General features: G+C 37.1%; 1 protein-coding gene across 5 annotated transcripts in view; it reads right to left on the bottom strand.

Annotated features, from left to right (window-relative positions):
* Positions 1–21,376, bottom strand: part of Zasp52 (Z band alternatively spliced PDZ-motif protein 52) — a 247,229-nt gene that overhangs the window by 76,456 nt on the left and 149,397 nt on the right. For 2 of the 5 annotated variants that reach the window (XM_090408795.1, XM_090408791.1), the window contains exons 10-11: positions 20,859–20,975; positions 18,648–18,734 (exon numbers count right to left, since the gene is read on the bottom strand). In XM_090408795.1, coding sequence (XP_090264921.1) covers positions 18,648–18,734; positions 20,859–20,975 — 204 coding nt within the window. The remainder of the gene's footprint in view (positions 1–18,647; positions 18,735–20,858; positions 20,976–21,376) is intronic. The other 3 variants (XM_090408796.1, XM_090408793.1, XM_090408794.1) reach the window with 2 other exon arrangements.

A 21,376-nucleotide genomic window follows, 5' to 3' on the forward strand; every position in this document is an offset into this window, starting at 1 on the left:
TTTGCATCTGAATGGATTTGGTGTTCAGAGACTGGAAAAAAAAGTGTTGTTAAATGAAGTGAAAGTGGATGTGTAGAATCAGTGAAACTGGAGCTTTAGGGAAGGGGAAGCTGTTGAGTGGATATGCAGACATCAGTGAGGCAGTTGAGTGTAAGAATGTGTATAACATGCCTAAGTTAGTACCAATGGTAACAAACCAGAATGGGATAGTTAGTCTAAAGTGTCAGGACAGCAGTTGGCCTAAGAGTTTTTGCACTTCATGTACACTAATGCCAGGAGCATTCAGAACAAACAGGAGGAATTTTTGGCATTGGTTGGCTCATCCTGTCCAATGGTTATTGGAATTAGTGAGGCATAGCAAATAGAAGATGATATAGTTAGTGGAATAGAATGTGAAGGATGTAGTGTGTTCGAGGAGGATAGAGAGAAAATAATGGGGGGGGGAGGAGTGTTATTGATTATAAACAATGAACTGCAACCAAAAAGAGTTGAAGTTCAATTGCAGGCCAGTGAAAATAGCACATTTGAGGCTATCTGGTGTGAGACTGAGGCCAGCAGAACAAAACATGCAGTTGGATGATGCTATAGACCAGAGGATGGAAAAGATGATGGAGATAGTGTGCATTGGCAAATAGATTCAATGAATGAAGAACAAGTAATTATTATGGGTGATTTCAAACCATGGGTACACAGATTGGAAGGAGGAGAGGACTCATGGGAGGAAGGAAATGGAATTTATGCAGTTAATAAGGAATAATTTCCTGAGATGGCATGTGACGGAATATACTAGAAGTTCAAGAGTGCTCGATAAAGTAATTGCATGTGAGAATTTGTCTATAACAAATATGACCACGTTGCCACCAATTCATAAGGGTGATCATATGGTCTTGACATGGGAAGTGTGGTTAAAAGGTGTGGAATTTTCAGTTAAGACGGAGTATATGTGGAATTACAGGGCTGGTAAGTATCACAAGCTTAGTAGATTGCCTGGATCGGTGCCATGGCATGTAAAACTGCAAGAGCTGTTTTATGATAGTGCATGGGAAGTGGTAAAGGAGTGTCTGAGGGAGGTAATGGCAGACTGCATACCTAGAGTCAGGAGAGGTAAATCAAGTGGGACTTAAATGGATGAATAACATCAAGCTGGAGCTGCAAAAAAAGATACAATTGTGGAGGGAATTTAAGGAGAAACGTGACCTGCAGGCACATGAACAGTACAAGGCACAGGCCAGAAGGGTAAATAGTGTGGTAAGAAAGGCAAAAGCAGAGTATGAAAGGAAGTTAGCAATGCAGGCTAAAGATAATCCCAAACAGTTCTTTTTGATATGCTGTAAGTAAAAGAAAGAATGTATATGGCAGAATGATTTTAACGAATGCTGATGGTAGGGAGGAACCTGAATTCAGTTGAAATAGAATTACTAAGTGAACACTTTGCAAGAGTATATCATCCAGGTGGTGATATTGTAGGAACGAGAGAGCCAAAGGCTTATATGGGAACTGAGGTAAATGAAATATGTGTGATTGGATGTATGATTTGATGGTATGCCAGCTCAAGTTTTACGTGAAGCAGTGAGGCAATTGTCAGTGCCCTTGACATTATTGCTTAAACTAAGTCTCAGCTCTGGGTTAGTCCTGAGGGGGAGGTGGAAAGAGTCCCATTGCATAAAGGAGACTCCAAGACTGATGTAGAAAATTACTGACTAATCAGCATATGAGGAGTTGTTGTCAAAGAATTGGAGAAGTTGGTAAAGAGCAAAATACAGGAATGGATAGATGGAAATGGGATACCATATGGGGAGCAGCATGGCTTCGTGAAGGGTAGGTCATACCTCAGTAACTTGCTCATGTTTCTTAATACAGTGACAGCTCAGTTGGATAAAGGTAATGGATTTACAGTGATACTGCTGGACTTTTCAAAGACCTTTGAGAGGATACCACATGGAATCTATCAGTAAATTGCAGCACGTGTGGATAGACATAAGGTTGGCGAGATGGATAGGAGGATAGTCGATGGAGAGATATCAGAGAGTGGTTTATTCAGGAATAGAGTCCAAAAGATGGCCTGTGACTAGTGAGTGTCAAAGGGTTCTGTTTTGGACTGATACTGTTTATTTTGTTCATTAATAATATAGGAAAAGATCTGCGAGAAACTGTTCAATTATTTGCTGATAATGCAAAGTTGTTTAGAGAAATAGTTAATAGATGATGTCAAAATTTCGCAGGATGAGCTGGATAGATTGGCAGACTGGACAAAGGAGAACGGATATCAGTTTAATGTGGCAAAATGTATGGTTATGTATTTTGGGGTGAAAAGATTACTAGAAGTATACCACATTGGTGGAACTGTACTCCAGAACACTGACTAAGCCAGAGACTTGGGAGTGTTAAAGAATAGGGAGTTCAAGTTTAGGAGATACATAGCAAAAGTGGCTGAAGCAGCTCATCAGATCATTTGGTTACTGAAAAATACTTTAATGAACAGAGATAAACAGGTTACTGTTCCTCTTTATTGAGCTTTGATAAGAACCCATCTTGACTATAGTGCACAGATCTGGGCACCAGGGATTCTTGGTAATGAGAAGGAGGTGAGAGGATCTAGTGGCAAGTGACCAAGATAGTAGCAGGTGTATGGAATGAACCTTATGAGACAGGTTGAAGATTTGTGGGTTACAGAAACTGGTTGATAGGTGGAAAAGAGGTGATATGATTGAGACATACAAATTACTGAAGAGTTTTTACAAGATTAATTCAGAGGAAATTTTTCAGAACAGTAGTGGTGGTGGGAGAACTAGGGGCCATCCATGGAAACTGAGTAAGAGTGTAGTTAGCAAGAATAGGTTTTTTGCTTGGAGAGTAGAATGAGTGAAATAGGTTGCCAGGGTATGTTGTGGGTGCCATGACTCTGAATTAGTTCAAAGCAAAATATGATAGATACTGCACAAATGTCAGATAGTTCTTGACATGATGTTTAGGGCCTCCCTCAATGAGTAAAAACTCCTTGCAGTAATAATAATATTAATAACTGAAAAAAAATATAAAAACGATAATGATACAGTGGTGGCATCAGCCACAAATATGCAAAATTTATTTTTTATTTAACGCAATGCAATAGACGTCTTTGTTCATGTGGATTCTACTCCACTGTACACGATTTTCTGGTGTCTATCAGACATCCCTTATCCATGCCACCAGCTTCTTACTCATTCTCTTTTGCTCCAACATATGTAATAGTTTTCCATGGGGGTATTCTGTCAAATGCCTTTGCAAAGTATGGCACCATCGTGGTGTAACCATTTCATTATTATTATTATAAAAAAAGTTACTCCTCACCATTTTACTCACCACCTATGTTCATAACTTCCAGGGATGGCCACTTCTCCTTGCTCCTCCTTCTTAATCTCCCATATGAAAGAACTCCCGAGCATTAATGTATCAAATTATACATATATAACAAAAATGCATCATTTTTGTTATATGCCTTTATGCTATCAAATGCATTTTCAAAATCCAGAAAAATACCAGCATATGCCTTTCTCTCATCCTCCACTTTTGTCTCTAAATTATAAGTAACCTTTAACAAATACATGTTACCCTTCATAAATAATGCAACTCATCTGGGATGAGTCTTTTAACTCCATAAAGATCAGATGTTAATATGTTTAGTGTAATCTTCCCAATTGGCATGCACCATTTTTTTCCAGTATTTTAATAACCACAGAAAAAAATATGAACTAGTCTATAGTTTGATCCCTCTGTTCTACCACCACACTTGTGCAATGACATTGTCTTATCCTCCTTCCAGTCCTAATTTGGGACTTATTCCAATCCAGATTTTCGTAAGCATCTAGGGTGCTTAGTATTCAAAATACTTTTTCATTCACTTCTAATTCACTTATATGGCAGTTTTGGTATTGAGACAACATTATATGTAATTAAAGAGTTTAATAAAAATAAGTAATTAAAACCCAACAAGTTTCGTAAGTTGTATGACTTACATCATCAGGGTACTGGTACCTAAGTTTAACACAACAAAAGCCTATTAACAATTAATTACACATATCAGATGTCTTTGATAACTTCACAACTGTAACATATAACTGATAAACCAGATACAAATGGCAAATGTGTTACTGTATGCATGTTAGAACGTTGCTAGTTGTTGCTATGGTATCTGTGGTATCATGTGAGTTATATTCTAGGTCCATGGCAGTTAAATTTTTGATGAAAGCAGATGATACTTGATGTAAAATTAAGACTTGATTTTTATTGCATTGTGTAAGGATCCTAAGCATTTGTGAGGCTTTTTAAATTTTCTTGTAGAACAGTTACGATCAATATTGACATTTCTGCTTGTTGCCAAAGTACTTGATGGCCAGTAGTGGTTGTGTGGAATGCCAGGCCTGATTTATGCTCACTTCATTTTTTGATATCTTTTGTGTGTTCAGACTTGTGGAGCTCTCCTGACCTTCCTGTCTGGCCTACATAACAAATGCCATGAGAGCAATGAATCTCATAGATGCCTATTTTTTCATGGGATGATGTGGAGGTTTTGGAGGATGTAGGAATCTTGATATTTTTTTTGTAAAAGTGGCCACTTTGTAAAAATGTAATTGTAGCCACTTTGTCTGTGATATTTTTGATGTAAGGCGACTTGATCGCATTCTTGAAGCCTTTATTTTAAGATTACATTGATCAGCATTCATATTCCGAATTTAGGGACACAAAACACACTTGCTGAAATGGTTATTTTACTTATTATTAATAAAATAACAATTTGACGTTTCGACCCCTGTTGAGGTCATCATCAGAAGGATACATGTGTACAGGGAAACAGGCTACATGCTCTCGCACTCTGTACTGGTAAATTAAATCTACGCTGTTAATTAATCTTTTTCTTAGCCTGACCTCTAGCTATAATTAAAAAAAATAAAATAAAAAAGTTGAAAGAAAAAAAAAAAAAAAAATATATATATATATATATATAAAAAATAAATAAATAAAAAATGAATAATTTGGCTCAGATACGTCGACGATATTTTCGCTATTTGGCCTCATGGCCACGAAGCACTAAATACATTCCTTAGCCACCTGAACAAACAACACAAACGTATCCAGTTCACCACTGAAATAGAAAAAAACAACTCTCTTCCGTTCCTAGACACACTCGTCACTTCTTCCCTCAGGCTGTCTCTCCTCAGTCTACCGCAAACCTATACACACACAGGCCTGTACATACACAAAAATTAGGTGTCATAAGCACCCTTAAACACAGAGCTCAAACTAACTTTTCAAATGAACAAGCTCTAAACAGGAATACAAGATCATCAACCATACATTTATAAAAAATGGATACAGGAAAAAAACTAAAAAAGATTTCAAGAATGCTATTGCCATACCTTATATTAGAGGCATTCCCAAAAAAATAGACAGAACACTACACAAATACAGCCTCAAAACCACCTTTAAACCCCCAACAAAATTAAGACACCTACTCAGTTCTTCCAAAGATCCTCTTCCACACCTAGCCCACCCAGGGGTATGACTCCATGAGGTCTTGTTTAATAATAATAATACAAAATTCAATGCACATGTAACCTACCATACATAGGGGAAATAGGGCAAACCATTCCAATTAGGAAGGACGAACACAAATGACACATTAAATACCTCTATTTTGGAAAAACCGGCCTTTCTGACCACACACTCCAAACATACCACAGAATTGATTGGAAAAATACCAAATCCCTACACTGCACCAAAACCCGGTTTGAGAGGAAATTCAGAGAAGCATATGAAATGCTCAAACATAACCCAAATCTGATGGCCTAACCATTCCAAGAATGTGGAGGACCCATCTGCAACCTTTATAGTAACCAGAACAAGCCAAAGAAAAATCCCAATACAAGAAGACTTGAAGTGTTTTTTTTTTTTTTTTCCCCTTAACATTCCATATTAACTTTGAACTGTACAAGGCCTGAAGAAAATCATAGTATAACAATCTGAACTGTACAAATCCAGAAGAATCTTAGTACATGAGGACTTTAGAATTAATATTTATTTATTAATTATAATTTTTATTTATATATATATATATTCATTTTTTAAATTAACTGACTTAAACCCGAGAATTATAACACAATGATATTTATTTGAAAAAAACGCAACATGTTTCGTCAAAAATGACTTCTTCAGGCGATAAGAACATAGAAAGACAATAAAAGACACTTAAATTAACATTGACACACTCTAAAGCTATACAACTATAAAGCCATAATATTCGGCTGTAAATTACAGTTATGAGCTTGAACTACAGTCCGAGTTAAAGTTCTATTGTTGTACACCTGTGCGTGTGTGGAATCACGCGATCTCCAGTATCTAATAGTAGAGTTGAAAGAGTCTGCCAAATTATAGCTAAGATTATTATTCAAATGAAAAGGGTCTAAGGTGATTTCCCTTGACTCGACAATGCGGCGCTCTATTTCATCATGGCTGATGTGTAGGTTTGAAGTCAATGTCCAATCTATTTCATGTTGGTGGCCTTCGTTGTTCGTGTTTATTGAAAGCAGGACATGGCCCGACAGAGCAGTAGCTCTGGTTCTCTTATAAGCAATGTCTCTCTGATGCTCTTCGAGACGTAGTAAGATAGATTTTTCTGTCTGTCCATAGTAAGGCTTTCCGCATTCACAAGTGACCTTGTATACACCTGGGAATTGTAGAAGGTTGTGAGGTTGTTTATAGTTGTTGAAGCGTGATCTTATTTTTGGCAGAGTCGAGAAGCACGTTTTTATGTTAAACTTCTTTAGAATTCTGCTCAGCTTTTTGGATAGTGTGCTGATATATGGCAAGACGATATGACCTTTGGAGTCGTCCTGTGTCTCTACGTTGTTACGTTGGTGGCGGGATAATTGGTTGTTAATACTTTTTAGAGAGTAGCCATTGTTTTTAAAGGTCCATTTAAGATGTTGTAGTTCCTTTTTTAGTTCTTCTTCATCTGACAGTACAGATCTTGCACGATTCGCTAGAGTTGATATAATACCCAACTTTTGCGCTGGATGGTGATGGGAGGACGCATGCAAATATCTGTCTGTGTGTTGGCTTTCTAAAAATAGAGACTTTAATTGATTCAGGCATCTTGGTGAGTTTAACATAAAATAAATATATATATATATATATATATATATATTTATTTTATTTAATTTTATTTTTTTTAATTATTGCTAGAGGTCAGGTTAAGATTAATTAACAGCATAGATTTAATTTACCAGTACAAAGTGCAAGAGCATGTAGCTTGGTTCCCTATACACATGTATCCTTCTGATGATGACCTCAATACAGGGGTCGAATCGTCAAATTGTTATTTTATTAATAATAAGTAAAATAATCATTTCAACACGTGTTTTGTGTCCCTAAATTTGGAAATATGAATTGAAACCTTGTTTATGTAAGGGAGTTGCAGGAGATGTATCAAGAATTTTTCTGATCTCTTGAATTCAAAACAATTAAGTGCAAGGTTCTGAAATTGTGCAGTTCTTCATTCCTTTTAATTGACGTGCTTGATATATTGTATGCCTTGTCTCGTAAAGTTTTAATTATGTCTATCTTTTGCAAGTGGCATTTAAAAATCTTCCTGCTGTGGTAGGTTTTCTATACATGGAAAAGGATAACTCCCCCCCCCCCCATTGTTTACTTCGACAAGGATATCAAGGAATAGTAATTTTTTGTGTTCTAGTTCAAGAGTGAATTTTTATTGGGTAATTTCAGATAATCTTTCGAAGCAATCAGCTCATCCACTGTTCACAATCAAATGGCAAAAATATCATCAATGTAACGTAATCAAATTTTTGGTTTCTTCTGATAGTTTTTTAATGCAGTAGTTTCGAAATTTTCCATAAACAGATTTGCTACGGCTGGAGAAAGGGGTGAATCCATGGCAAGTCCTTTCTTTTGAAACTATGATGCTTTTATAAATGATTCTGTTTTTCCTGAGTGTGTGGTGATATCAGGTTTGACAGATATTTTGCTAAGCTGAAGTCGGAGAATCTCTCCCATCTACATTTGGCTGTAACAGAATATCCTTTTTGTGTATTTTTGGAGTGCCATAAATTATTGATCCAATGGATGATAAATTTTTTAGTTCTTCTGGTCAATTAGGTAACTATTTGATCAAGTCATTGGTTTTATTATTATGTAATTAGTATGTGTCATGCAGGATCCCTGTCTAAAGATGAATAGGTATTGGAATCTTCTAACAGGTGTTAATTTTTCTTGCATATTCATCTGAATTCATAAACACTGTTGTATTTTCTTTGCCTTGACTACTACTACTATGTTTTTATCTCATCTTAATTCTTTAAGGGCTATTAACTCTGAATTTGGTAAGCATCAACGTGGCAATTTACATTTTAGCAATAAGGCTGAAGTTTGTATGCAGATGAGATCTGCCAAATTTCTAAGAAGATTATGAATTCCTTTTTCAATTTGCACTAAGTCTACTTTTGGAATTTTCTATGGAGATAAGGCAAAATTAAAACCTTTCATTATGAGATTTTTTTTCTTTTATAGACAGGACTTTGGAAGAAAGATTGATGCCAACTTTAGATCAATCTAGATGTTTTTGTTCCTTTTTCTTGTTGAAGTAAGTTCAACTTTTTTTTTTTTTTTTTTTTATGAAATTATATTTCTTTTTATTTGCAACCAGTGTGACTTTGTTGGATGAAAATCTGTCAATGCTATCCCATAGGCCAGACGTTAGAAATGTAGCTAATTCACTATGTATTCTAAACATATCTTGATCTCTTTGAAAGCTCTAATCTAGTGGCTGCAATCCATTCTCTTAAGAGAGCTAGTTCTAAATATACAAATTATTGTTTTAATACTGACCATTTACAAACATCTTACATTATAGCCTACCAGTTTCGCTAGCAAACTGTCTAGCTTTTTCAAGGCATTTACAGAAAAACATAAAAACTAGTAAATGCAAATTGAAAGGAACATAAAAACGTTGTAAACTAACTAGTAGCTAAGGTTACACGTTCGCGTGACAGAAACAGAAAGGACTTATTGTTCTTATTCATTATCACGCATGCATGTTTGTTGTAAATGTGTAATGTGATTACTGGCTAGCTATAGTTCAAATGGATTTAGAGAGAGGATCAGGTTTTTCCACAAACTGTTTAGAATGGTACCCTGATTTCTGTTGAGGTGTCCTCCGGTTATTAACACTGTTGTGGCTTCCTTGAATAAACGACGTCTGTAGTCGTCTATGTCTGTCACGCGAATGCATAACCTTAGCTACTAGTTTGTTTACAACGTTTTCATGTTCCTTTCAATTTGCATTTACTAGGTTTTATGTTTTTCCATAAACACCTTGAAAAAGCTAGACAGTTTGCTAGTGAAACTGGAAGGCTATAATGTAAGATGTTTGTAAATGGTCAGTATTAAAATTAAAACAATAGTTTGTATGTATGTTTAATTTAAAAGCTTTTTTCTTTTTTTTTTTTTTTTGTAGATTCTATTTGCTTTGGCTGAATGGAATGCCTGTTTAATTCTTAAGAATTTAGGTAGAATATCATTGTCTCTACATCAAACCAGTAACGTCACTTGGATGATGTTCTTATGTTTAATGAGTAATTTTTCTAATTTCTATCATAAGCACTCAACATGAGCTTCTAGATGCAAAAAGTAAGTTTCTTGGTTTATTAGTTTGGTGGGAAGTTTTCCCGTATTGTGACTACATTATGTAATTGAAGAGTTTAATAAAAATAAGCAATGAAAACCTGACAAGTTTCGTAAGTTGTACAACTAACATCATCAGGGGTACTGGTAGCTAAACATTTTACACAAAAAGCCTGTTAACATAATTATACATATTAGATGTTTTTGATAACTTCAAACTGTAACATATAATTATAAACAATGCAATAAAAATCAAGGCTTAATTTTACATCAAGTATGGTCTGCTTGCATCAAACATTTATTATTATTATTATTATTATTATTATTATTATTATTCAGGCCTCCAAGGAGTCAAAAGACTCATCGAGGGAGGTCCTTCCTAAGACAAAGTCTGTCAAGACTCATCGAGGGGAGGTCCCCCCCCCGAGAAACACAAAGTTTATCATACCACTCTTTAAAGTCACTGACCGTTCTCGCTCCCACCACTCCATCAGGCAATGCATTCCACGGCTCAACCACCCTCCACACAAAGAAACCACTCCTTACCCTCTTGCTCACAGTTTCCTTTCGTAACTTCCAGGGATGGCCTCTTGTCATCACTCCTTCCCGCTGATCAACCAAGCGAAAGAACTCCCCAGTGTCAACCCTGTAACCACCTCTCAACAGTTTAAAAGTCTCAATCATATCACCTCTCCTTCTTCTATCCGCCAAACTCTGCAGTCCACATTCTCTCAGCCGATCCTCATAACTATCCTTGTACAGTCCTGAAACCATCTTTGTCATCTGTCTTTGTATCCTTTCCACAGTTAATTTATCCCCTTCAAATCCTGGGGACCAAATCTGAGAACAATAGTCCAAGTGTGGTCTGATCAGAGACTTATACAACGGAATGATAACCCTCTTATCTCTGCAGGTCAGTGTCCTTCTCATAATAGCAGCAATCCTCTGTGTTACCTTCACCACCTTTGCAATATGTCCCCTAAACTTCAGGTTTCTATCAATCATCAACCCCAGATCTCTTCTCTCCCCTACTTCTTCCAGTATAACTCCTCCCATAGAGTATGCAGCATCCCATCGATGTTTCCCAAACCTCAAGACCTTACATTTTGCTGCATTAAACTGACATCCCCATTCATTTGCCAATCTATCTAGCTTATTTAAATCCTCTTGCAGGGCTACCACATCTGCGCTATTACTAATAATCCTTCCCAGCTTCGCATCATCCGCAAACAACTGAATATCCCCCTGCAATCCACTGGCTATGTCATTGATATAAAGGTTAAACAATATAGGTCCTAGTACTGAGCCCTGTGGGACCCCACTTGTAACCCTCTGCCTCCTGGAAACTGCTCCACCATACACAACTCTCTGATACCTATCAGACAGCCAATCCTGAATCCAGTTGACCAATCTGACATCCAGACCCATGTGCTGCAACTTAAATATCAGCTTATCATGTGGCACCCTGTCAAATGCCTTCGCCAAGTCTAAGAAAATTGCAGTATATGCCTTTCCCTCATCTAATGCTCTTGTAACTTTATTATAAAAGGCTAGCATATTGCTAAAACAAGAGCGTCCTTTCACAAATCCATGTTGATTCTCAGAGATAACATTACCCTCATCTGCCCAATGCTGTACACGGTCCCTCACTACTTTCTCCAAGATCTTAACAACTACTGATGACACACAGACTGGCCTATAATTAGACACTTCCAGTCTGTTACCACCCTTATGCAATGGCACTATCTTACCTTCCTTCCATTCCCTGGGTACCTTTGCCAAAGCCAGACTTTCATTGTAAAGCCACGTTAAAGGTATTGTCAATTCGCTAGCACATTCTCTCAAAACTTGTGGCGAAATACCATCCAGTCCCACAACTTTACTGACATCCAGAGTACTCAGTATCTGAAACACACTCTCCTCCTGTACCTCCAGACCTCGTACCAGTCCTATCCCTCTAGCATTAAAACTGACTCCTCTAGGATGAAATACTCCAATAAAGTGTTCATTGAACAATTCCACTATGTCCTCTGCATCAGTCACTCTATTCCCATTTTTATCCCACAATATCATTCTTCCACAGTCATTTCTCCTCCTACTGGCCACATAGCTAAAAAATTCCCTAGGATTTTCTTTGGATCTTAGGGCCAATCTCCTCTCATATTCCAGTTTCGCTTTCCTTACCACATGAGTCACTCTTCTGGCCTGTGTCTTATATTCTTCACCCATCCTCTCTTCACCTGTCTCCTTATATCTCTTCCATAGCCTCTTTTTCGCATGCAGTTCCTGTTTAATGTTGTTTGTCATCCACTTTACTCCAAATTGCGCCCTCTTCTTCACTCGTGGTATACAACTTACCATTGCTGATAACAAATATTCTTTCACAATTTCCCACGCACTGGTGATATCCCGGCCGTCTAATTCCTCCCTCCATGAAACTTCCCGAAGTTGACGTCTAAGACTATTATAATCACCTGCCTTATAATTCCACATAAGTTCCTGTCTCTTTGATACTCCTGCATGTCTATTCATTTTCCATGTCAACACCATATGGTCACTCTCTCCAACTGGTGGGAGAGACGTCAACTCAGTTATTATCAAAACTTCTGATGCTATAACCAAATCCAAAATTTTTGAACCTCTTGTTCCCTCTGTTACATGTTGCCTAAGACATTTGTCCCTCAAGAATTCTAGAAATTCCATTCCCCTATTGTTACATGCATGTTCCTCTCTCCAATTTATACTACTGAAGTTAAAATCTCCCATAACAATCATTCTTCTTGCACCTGCCAAACTTAGCTGTCTAAACATCTCCTGGTCCCCATCCTCTGTGCTCCTGGGTCTGTAGCAACACCCCACTAAATATCCTGTCTTGCCTACCTCTACCTCACACCATACGCTCTCAAAATCATTTGTGTCCCTTCCTTCCAAATTCTCCACTCTTAGAGGACATAGGTCATCACTTATCATAAGCAGCACCCCACCACCACGCTTTCCCCTCCTATCCTGACGAAAAATGCTATACCCAGCGACTTCTATTCCTGTTTTTATATCCATTTCTGTCAACCACGTCTCAGTGATCGCAATAATTTTTGGCCAGGCTGATGCTATCTGCGCCACCAATTCCTCTCCCTTATTCCGGATACTCCTGGTATTAGTATACAGCATATAAATGCCATTGTTTCTATACCCAGCCTTATCCCTTCTAGACTCCACTGGGCTCAGTGTTACCTGACATTGTCTCCCTTCTCCCAAGTATCCATTCCCACAAGAGGCCACCCCTGCTATCATCCTCCCTGGGACACACTGACTTGTTCAGAACAGCAATCTCTCCAGATGCCTACATCCTTCCTCATTCAAATGTAAACAGTCTCTCGCATACAACTCCTCTCTTTCCTCAAACGCACTCCAAGCATCCACATATACCAGTCCTCTCTTGTCACACATTCTCGCCATTATGCCATTCAATATCACCGCTCTTCTGCTGAGCTCATCATTATCATACCTAGGCAACACGCACACTATTTTTCCTCTCTCTGTCTTCTTCCGTACAGTCTCAAGCAAAAATCTCATATCTCTCGCTGCCCGACTTACATTACCACTCAAGTCATTCGTTCCTACCATCACAATCATCTCATCCACCCTTTCACCTCTCTTAATTGCCATAGCCACCCTTTCTATTGTTCCTCCTGGCAAACACTCCTCACGCATCCTATCTTGAACACCACGGATCATTGAGTCGCCATACATTATACCTCTTACCATTCCCTCGCTCCTATTGTTTCCATTCTCTCCTCTTCTTTCATTCCCATACCTCTCTCTTCTACTGTTTCCATTCTCTCCTAGCACTCCCATACATCTCTCTCATTCCCTCTCTCCTACTGTTTCCATTTTCTCCACTTCTAGCACTTCCATATCCCTCTCTCATTCTGTCTCTCCTACTACTGTTTCCATCCGCTCGTCTTCTAGCATTCCCATACCTCTCTCTCATTCCATCTCTCCTACCGTTTCCATTCTCTCCTCTTCTAGCACTTCCATATCTCTCTCTCATTCCGTCTCTCCTACTGTTTCCATCCTCTCGTCTGCTAGCATTCCCATACCTCTCTCTCATTCCCTCTCTTCTACTGTTTCCATTCTCTCCTCTTCTAGCACCCCCATACCTCTCACTCATACTTCTTAAATTCTCTCTCACTCCTACTCTGATTTGCCTTGCATTTATTTCTTCCATTCTCCTAATCTTATCTTTCATACTTCTGCTCTCATTCACTAGACATTCCACCTCCTCTTTCAACTCATCTATCTCCCTCTGCAGGTCAGTCACTCTTAATCTAAATTCACTCTCCCATACAAAACCATCTCCTAAACTTCCACAGTCACTCACACCTTCCACACTATCAACTATTATTTTCTCATTCGCTCCTATCATACTACTTGTCTTCCTATTCTCCGTTCCTGGAGCAACAAAGTCGGATATCGATATATCTAATGTATTTATTTCCTCCAACTGCCTGCATTTGGCGCACATACGCTCTCCACTCTCTTTAACAAGCCACATATGTAATTCCCGAAAAGCATACATGCCACAAGTACTGCATGCCACAAAGTCCTTTTAACTGCCATGTACCTAAGATATCACATACGTGATACCGCAGAACGTGACAGCAACGACTAGCAATGTTCCAACATGCATACAGTAACGAATTTGCCATTTGTATTCTGGTTTATCAATTATATGTTGTAGTTGTGAAGTTATCAAAAACATCTAAAATGTGTAATTAATTGTTAATAGGCTTTTGTTACATAAAACTTTTAGGTACCAGTATCCCTGATGATGTAAGTCGTATGCCTTATGAAACTTGTGGGGTTTAATTACTTATTTTTATTAAACTAATTACATAATAATGTGGTTCCACTACTGAAAACTTGCTACAGAACTACTAAATCACAGAAACTTACATTTACACTCTAAGAATAAAATCTACTCTACTAGGTGAAACACCTTAATAAAGTGATCATTAAACAGCTCTACTATATCATATGACTGGTTATACAATAAGGACCATCTTCATCCAGGAAGTTCATTCATTCCAAGGTCACAGAATTCTCCTTGGATTGCAGTGTTGGCGTCTTGTTTTGCTCTAATTTCTCCCCCCTCTTTACTATGCTAGTCACTTTCCTAGATTGAACCTTATATTCATCATGCAACTGTTCTCCATCCCCCCCTCTCTCTCTCTCTCTCTCTCTTTATGCATCCCAAAACCTCTTTATCATCCCGAATTTATCTGAATTCCACAATCATCTGTTTTACTTCAAATTGGTTTATCCTTTTGACTTGAAATATGCAATTTGACATTGCTGCTAACAATTTTCTTAGCTAATTCCCATGAAATGCTGATTTCTCTACCGTATCCACTCAGCCAGCCTGGTTGGCCAAGTGGATAGCATATCCACTCTCCAGCCAAAAGGCTGCAGGTTCAAGTCCTGCCGTGGGCATGGATGTTTGCGATTGTCTTTGGAAATACCAGTGGTGGTCAGCAGTAGATGGCATTGGTGTAGTTGCAGTCAGTTGGTGATTCAATGGTGGAGACGGAGTTGTAGAGCAGGTGCCCTCCCCTCTATGAGTCCTTGGACTCCCTGGAGGTGTAAAATAATAATTCTATCCATTGTACTGCCTCATGCTGGTTTTAAAGGACTTAATCACCTTCTTTATACTTCTGCAAAAATTCTTTCCTCCCTGATACTTCTGCATGCTTATTCATCTTCCAAGTCAAGGCATGGCCACTCTCACAACCGGGAGAAAGTATGACATCTCACTCACCATCAAATTCTATGATGTTATAACCAAACTCAAAACTCTTGATTCTTATGTTTCCTCCATCATAAGCTATCTAAGACTGTTCTTCAAGAATTCTAGAAATTCAGTCCTCTTATTACTGTAAGCAGTTTCCTCTGTCCAGTTTATATATTGTTATAGTTAACCCCCCCATAATGAACATTTTGCACTTGTCTAGCTAGTTTGCTTCAACATATCTGTTCATCACTCTCTCGTACATTCCTGGCCTATGGTAACATCCCACTAAATAACCTCTACCCTCACACCATCACTCTCAAAGCCGTAAGTTGCATTTCCCTATCCTAAGAGGGCACAACTCATCATTTACTATAAGTTATGTACTACCACTTTGTCTATCCTTCTTATAATAGATAGACTGAGTATCGATAATACTACAAACTTGTTCCCTTTATTAGGAATAAAAAGAATGAGTGTCTTTGGCATTGATAGATCAGCATGTCTCCCACTCTTGACATTTGTATATAGTAAAATGAGTGAAATGTTAGTATTTTCAAAACTTTTTATTCTCCACAGAGTCCACTCTGCTTTGCAGTATATTATATATCCTTTTACCTTTCAAATCACTATCCTCACATGAGGCAATTTTTACACTCATCCACCTTGGCAGATAGTTTCCCTGTGCTAACACACTTAGTGTGCCAAAAATAATCTCTCCAAATGGCCTGTGATCTTCCATGTTCCAATGCAACCCATCACTTCTATCCCCAAATGACCACCAGGCATCTATATATGCCAGACCCTCTGCCTACATGTTGTTATCTCATTATCTAATCACTGCTGTTGTTATTCTTCTTATGTACTCTGTATTATCATACATAAGCAACACACTCATTATGTTTGTTCTCATGCTTTTCTACTGTACAATCCCTAAATCTCACTTTCTGGTATGAAGTGAGATGAAAATGTGGACACTATATTCTAACTTTGCTTCACAGCCATCGTCATATTCTATCATTCTTCAAAGCAACATTATCAATTACATCCAGAGTCAAAAATCTTCATATATCACACTCCTCACAGTTGAATTCATTTTTCTCACTGGCATCTCTCACATTTTTTACTTCCACACACTTTCCTGCCTTTCTTTCATCTCTAACCCTTGCTTTCATGCTCGACTTCCTCTTTTCCATCTCTCCCTCTTGGATTCCTTACTCTTGGTCCTATTCTTGTTCTCCTTGCACCAAGTAACCTCTAGACTATCTCTGTTCATTCTCCTCAACCTTGTCTTCATGCTTCCATTCCTTTCTGAGCAATTATTTCTCTCTTCAGAGATTCTGCTTTCATTCTCCACCAATTCACACAATCAAGCCATCCATTAGAACATTTTTCTCTGCCACACTAAAGTCATATTCATGGACACTTCTTGCCCATTCCACTTGCCTTCAAACATCTTATTTTTATGTTGGCACTTGCCTGTTTCCAATTCAGTACTTCTGCTGAAGCCAGAAACGCTCAAGTCACCCACTTCCAATTGCTCATATTTCATCCATAAATGTACATTCTGTTTTCTAAATTTAATTTTTAAATTTTAATTTTAATTTAAATTAAAATGTATGTCTTCTCTCCCTACAAAAACATTCACTATGCTATATACATGTAGTCTTTAAATGGTGGTGGGCTAGTTTGTTTATTTATTTGTATGGAGTTTCCTCCCTTTTTCTCTCCCGTCTCTATTGGGACGAGTTGAGCCCCCTCATGGGGGTTAAGTATTTATGGATGTAGATCTGTGTGTGTTCACGGGGCCGGTTTGCCTGCTTGCGGGATGAAAAACAGCAGATAAACTGGTGGGAAAAACCCTACTGCCCAAGACCGGCTAACTTGGCTATGGCTAAGGAAGATCCTCCAATTCCTCACGTCTTCAAAGGGAATTGAACCTGGGACACTCCTTCCCCAGCCATATGGTTGTGAAGCGCACAGCCACTAGGCTAACTGCATGGAAGGTGGGCTAGTGACAGCATGCTAGTTAACTGTGCTTTAGTGATTGCCTATAACACAGTTACAGAAATCATACAAATAAACAATACAACCTGTCAAACTTACTTAAACCTAGATATAACATATAGACACCAAAATTCTCTAACTTGTAATACTGAAATCTTAGTATTATGAGTATTAGGGTTATTTTATTTATTTATTTATTTTATTTTTTTTTTCCGGCACATCATAACAGGCTACTTTTGGCTTCACCCTCTAGATCAGACTTACACAATTAAATACAATACAAGTCGCCTACCCATGAAAGGGTAAACATATAGTAGCTTTGTACTAGCTGGATAAGGATTTATTTATTTTTTTGTACATAGTCCAGAAACCTTGCTCTGCTCTAGCAACCAAACATGGAACCCTTTCAAGCTATTTAAGGCCTACAATAAGCAGGCAGTGTTCTCACACTGGCAATGCAATTCATCTGTCATCTAATGACAATCACAAACATTCATGCCCATGGCAGAATTTGAATCCACAGTCTGTTGGTTAGAGAGTAGGTATATGTTAACCACTCTCCAACCAACCAAACTTACAATTTTTTACATAATTAAACATTATATTCAACAATATGATTATGTGCAAAATCATTTTCTATAGTTTTTTTAAAAGTAGTAGCCGATACATTAATGAACAAATTACTAATGATGTTAAAAAAAAAAAAACAGCTATGCAGGACATGAGCCATCCTAATTATTTTAAAAAGGCAAAAAAATAAATAAATAAAATAAAAATAAAATTTAAAATAAATGTAAACTTTACAGTCAACTCTCACTATAGCAAACTAACAAAACATCTGAAATGAAGTTCAAAGGCACAAATTATTCTAAAGAAAATAATTATTAACACACCGGACCTCCATGGAAACAAGTTTCCATGGAGGTCCGGTGGGAGACTCATTGTGGGAGGTACACATTCACTATAGACCTCACTATGACATTCACTATAGGAAAAAAAAAAAAAAATTCACTATAAGCTATTTCAGTTGTTGCTATAAGTTCTCTATAAGTGAGAGTTGAATGGAAATGCTTGCTAATAATTTTTTAAAATAATTTTAGGGTAATGTTTTATTGATGGGAAAAGCAACTATTTATTTTATATTAATTCAAACAGTTAATGGGTTAAAAGCAGATACCTCTAAACTGGGTGACAAGGATGAAGGGATGGGAGAACTGTTATCTTCAGCAATTCCATTCTGGGCAACATCATTTTCTATTGGCTTCTATAAGCAATTCCAGGTAATTTAATGTACTGATTATTAATTCTGTCCTAATATCAAGTTGGTTTTTAACAACAATAAAAAAAAATACAAATATTCAGGACATGAGCAATATTAAAGCAAGCCTAGATTATGAATGAAATTACAGTTGAAGCAAAGCATCCCTTCACAAGTTGTTAAATGCTTTAAAACTATGAACTATGGTGTAAAATATGCAATCAGAATTGTTTCTATTACCAACAAAAATAATAATAATAATAATGATCAGTTTTGTGCTGAGTACATGATGATTATTATTATGCTGGATATATGTTGATATCCTTTTAAACAGGAAAATATCCAGTTTAAATTAAAAATTGTAAAAGTTACCAAAAGTTAATTTATTCCAATAAGTGTATTTCTATTTATGATAAACATGTTATTTATCTTATTGCTTATGATAAATACATTTTTTCTCTGACATTTCAAGTTCCAGAAGAAACCTTCAAATTAAGGTTTCTTCTGGGCCTGGCTTCCACTAAGGGGACCTTAAGATTTTGGGGGATTTTGCCTTGAGAGAGCAATCTGAGTCTCCTGAAGTAGATGTTTTCTGATGTAGCCTCTATCAGGGCTGTGTTAGTGAATGCCTTTCCCTTGCAATACGAGTGGTTCTGCTCTGTGGTAGGGCGAGCCTATCACTGAGTGGAACCACTGCTGAGTTGGACGATCCTTTGGTCACTTGTTGGGAGTGGTCTGGGGGAATCGCCTAATTTTTAGAGAGGTGCTTTATTTATACAGTACCTGATCTCTGATGAGAACCAACCAGTTTGATACAGCTGTCAGGTCAGTGAAACCTTATCAAAGTGGACTAATAAAAGGCAAATATATGGATGCTTGGGTGGTGCCTATGTCTTCTAAGTAGTCCATACTAAGGCAACTTGTGAATGCCTTGGAGTGTATTCCCGTAAGCTCTCTGGTAAACTTACCTTATGAAACTTTCATAGTTTCTACATTCGACTTTGAAATAATATAGGATCTAATATTCACTTGCCTTATATAATTTTGCATTGCCGAACTGAAGCCTTTTGGCTCTTTATTTTAGTAATTAGAAAAAAGGTATTAGAAAGGTATTTGGCAGTAAGCATCTGTAGTAAACTACAGATGCCTACTGCCAAAGCCTTAATATGTAAAAGAATTACAACCTTCAAGTAATATGATGAGATATGATCCCTTAGACCAGTAGTTTTCAAGCTTTTTAAAGAGACCCCCCCCCTTTTTTTTTTCTGGTTAAAACAAAGACACTTTTTCACACACGCTTTTCATAAAACAATATTGATCTATGATTTTTAGCATGTATTTTATTCTAGTAAAACTATGAAGTTATTACTTCAAACCAAACAAGTGCAAACCCCTGAATGCTATTTTACCAAAAGTAAAATATCATGCAGGGGTATTTATTTTAAAAATTAGAACTTTTAAACTTCTTATTAAGAATGACAAGTTTGTATTTAATGTTATATTATAACAAGTGGATAGAATATTGAGTACATGCAGTTGTACTCAAAAATAAATAATACTGACTGTTGCTTTTCATCCCCTAGAAGAGGTTTGTGTCTCCCCCCCCCCTCCAAGCGAGAGCACAAGCAATGGAAATCACTTTGAAAACTACTGCTTTATTCTGTCGATGATTATGTGAAAGCACAACCCACTCACAGCCAATATAAAGAAAACAGCTATTAATTATGGAGGGATTTGATCATCAATCTGAGACCTTTCATGTACAAAGCAAAATGAAGGATGGATGTTGGTAATAGAAAATATATATTCTATATAGATTATGTTTTAAAATTTATAACAATTATTGAAAGAAATTAATTCATTATACAAGTTAATGAATATAGCAATGTAGCTATTTAGCAGCCCATAATGCAGTATTAAATTAAACAAATCACTTTTTAGTCACATTAAAAAAAATGTCACATTATCAAACACATAAATAAATATCATTTTAAGATTCTGCTAAATTATAACTTCTGATGGTCTTTTTGACCATCAAATGGACTATATTTTGCAGAGGATAAAACAAGCAGGGGTAGCTGTTATATTATTTCAAGATGCCCATTCATGCAGAAATACTCAACAAGATACCTCATAGGATGAGGGTGGAGCAGCTGTTGAGAAAGAAGGCTTTGGAAAGACAGGAGGAGGAACCCTCACAGTCTGGGGACTGGCAGGTGCTTCAACATGATGGATATTTCCAGTTCGCTATATACATTCAGTGGAGAGAGAGAGACACACACACAAACACATACACAAAATAAAAAAAAAAAGGAATTTAAATAACTCCAAATATAGAAAAACATATTTTCACATAATTTGCCAATAAGTTTTTGAAACACTTTTTTTAAATTACATAAACTGGAAAATGCTTATTTTTATGAGAAATAAAAAAATATGCTTTGTATGCTAAAATGTTCGTGATGATAGTGGCAAAATATTCAATATCAAAATATGAGTATACTTTTTATTTTTTCACATGAATTCCATCCATGAAAGGTAAGCCTACAGCATATTAGTACTGAGGGTGGGATAACAGTTAGCTATCTGGGAGTGCTTCCTCCAGAGACATGGTACTTTTTTAAGACTCTTTAGGACTAATCAGCATC

This window comes from Typopeltis vanoorti, chromosome 19 (assembly GCF_054136105.1).
Source record: "Typopeltis vanoorti isolate ZY-2024b chromosome 19, IOZ_Tvanoo_1.0, whole genome shotgun sequence".
Taxonomy (NCBI): Eukaryota; Metazoa; Arthropoda; class Arachnida; order Uropygi; family Thelyphonidae; genus Typopeltis; species Typopeltis vanoorti.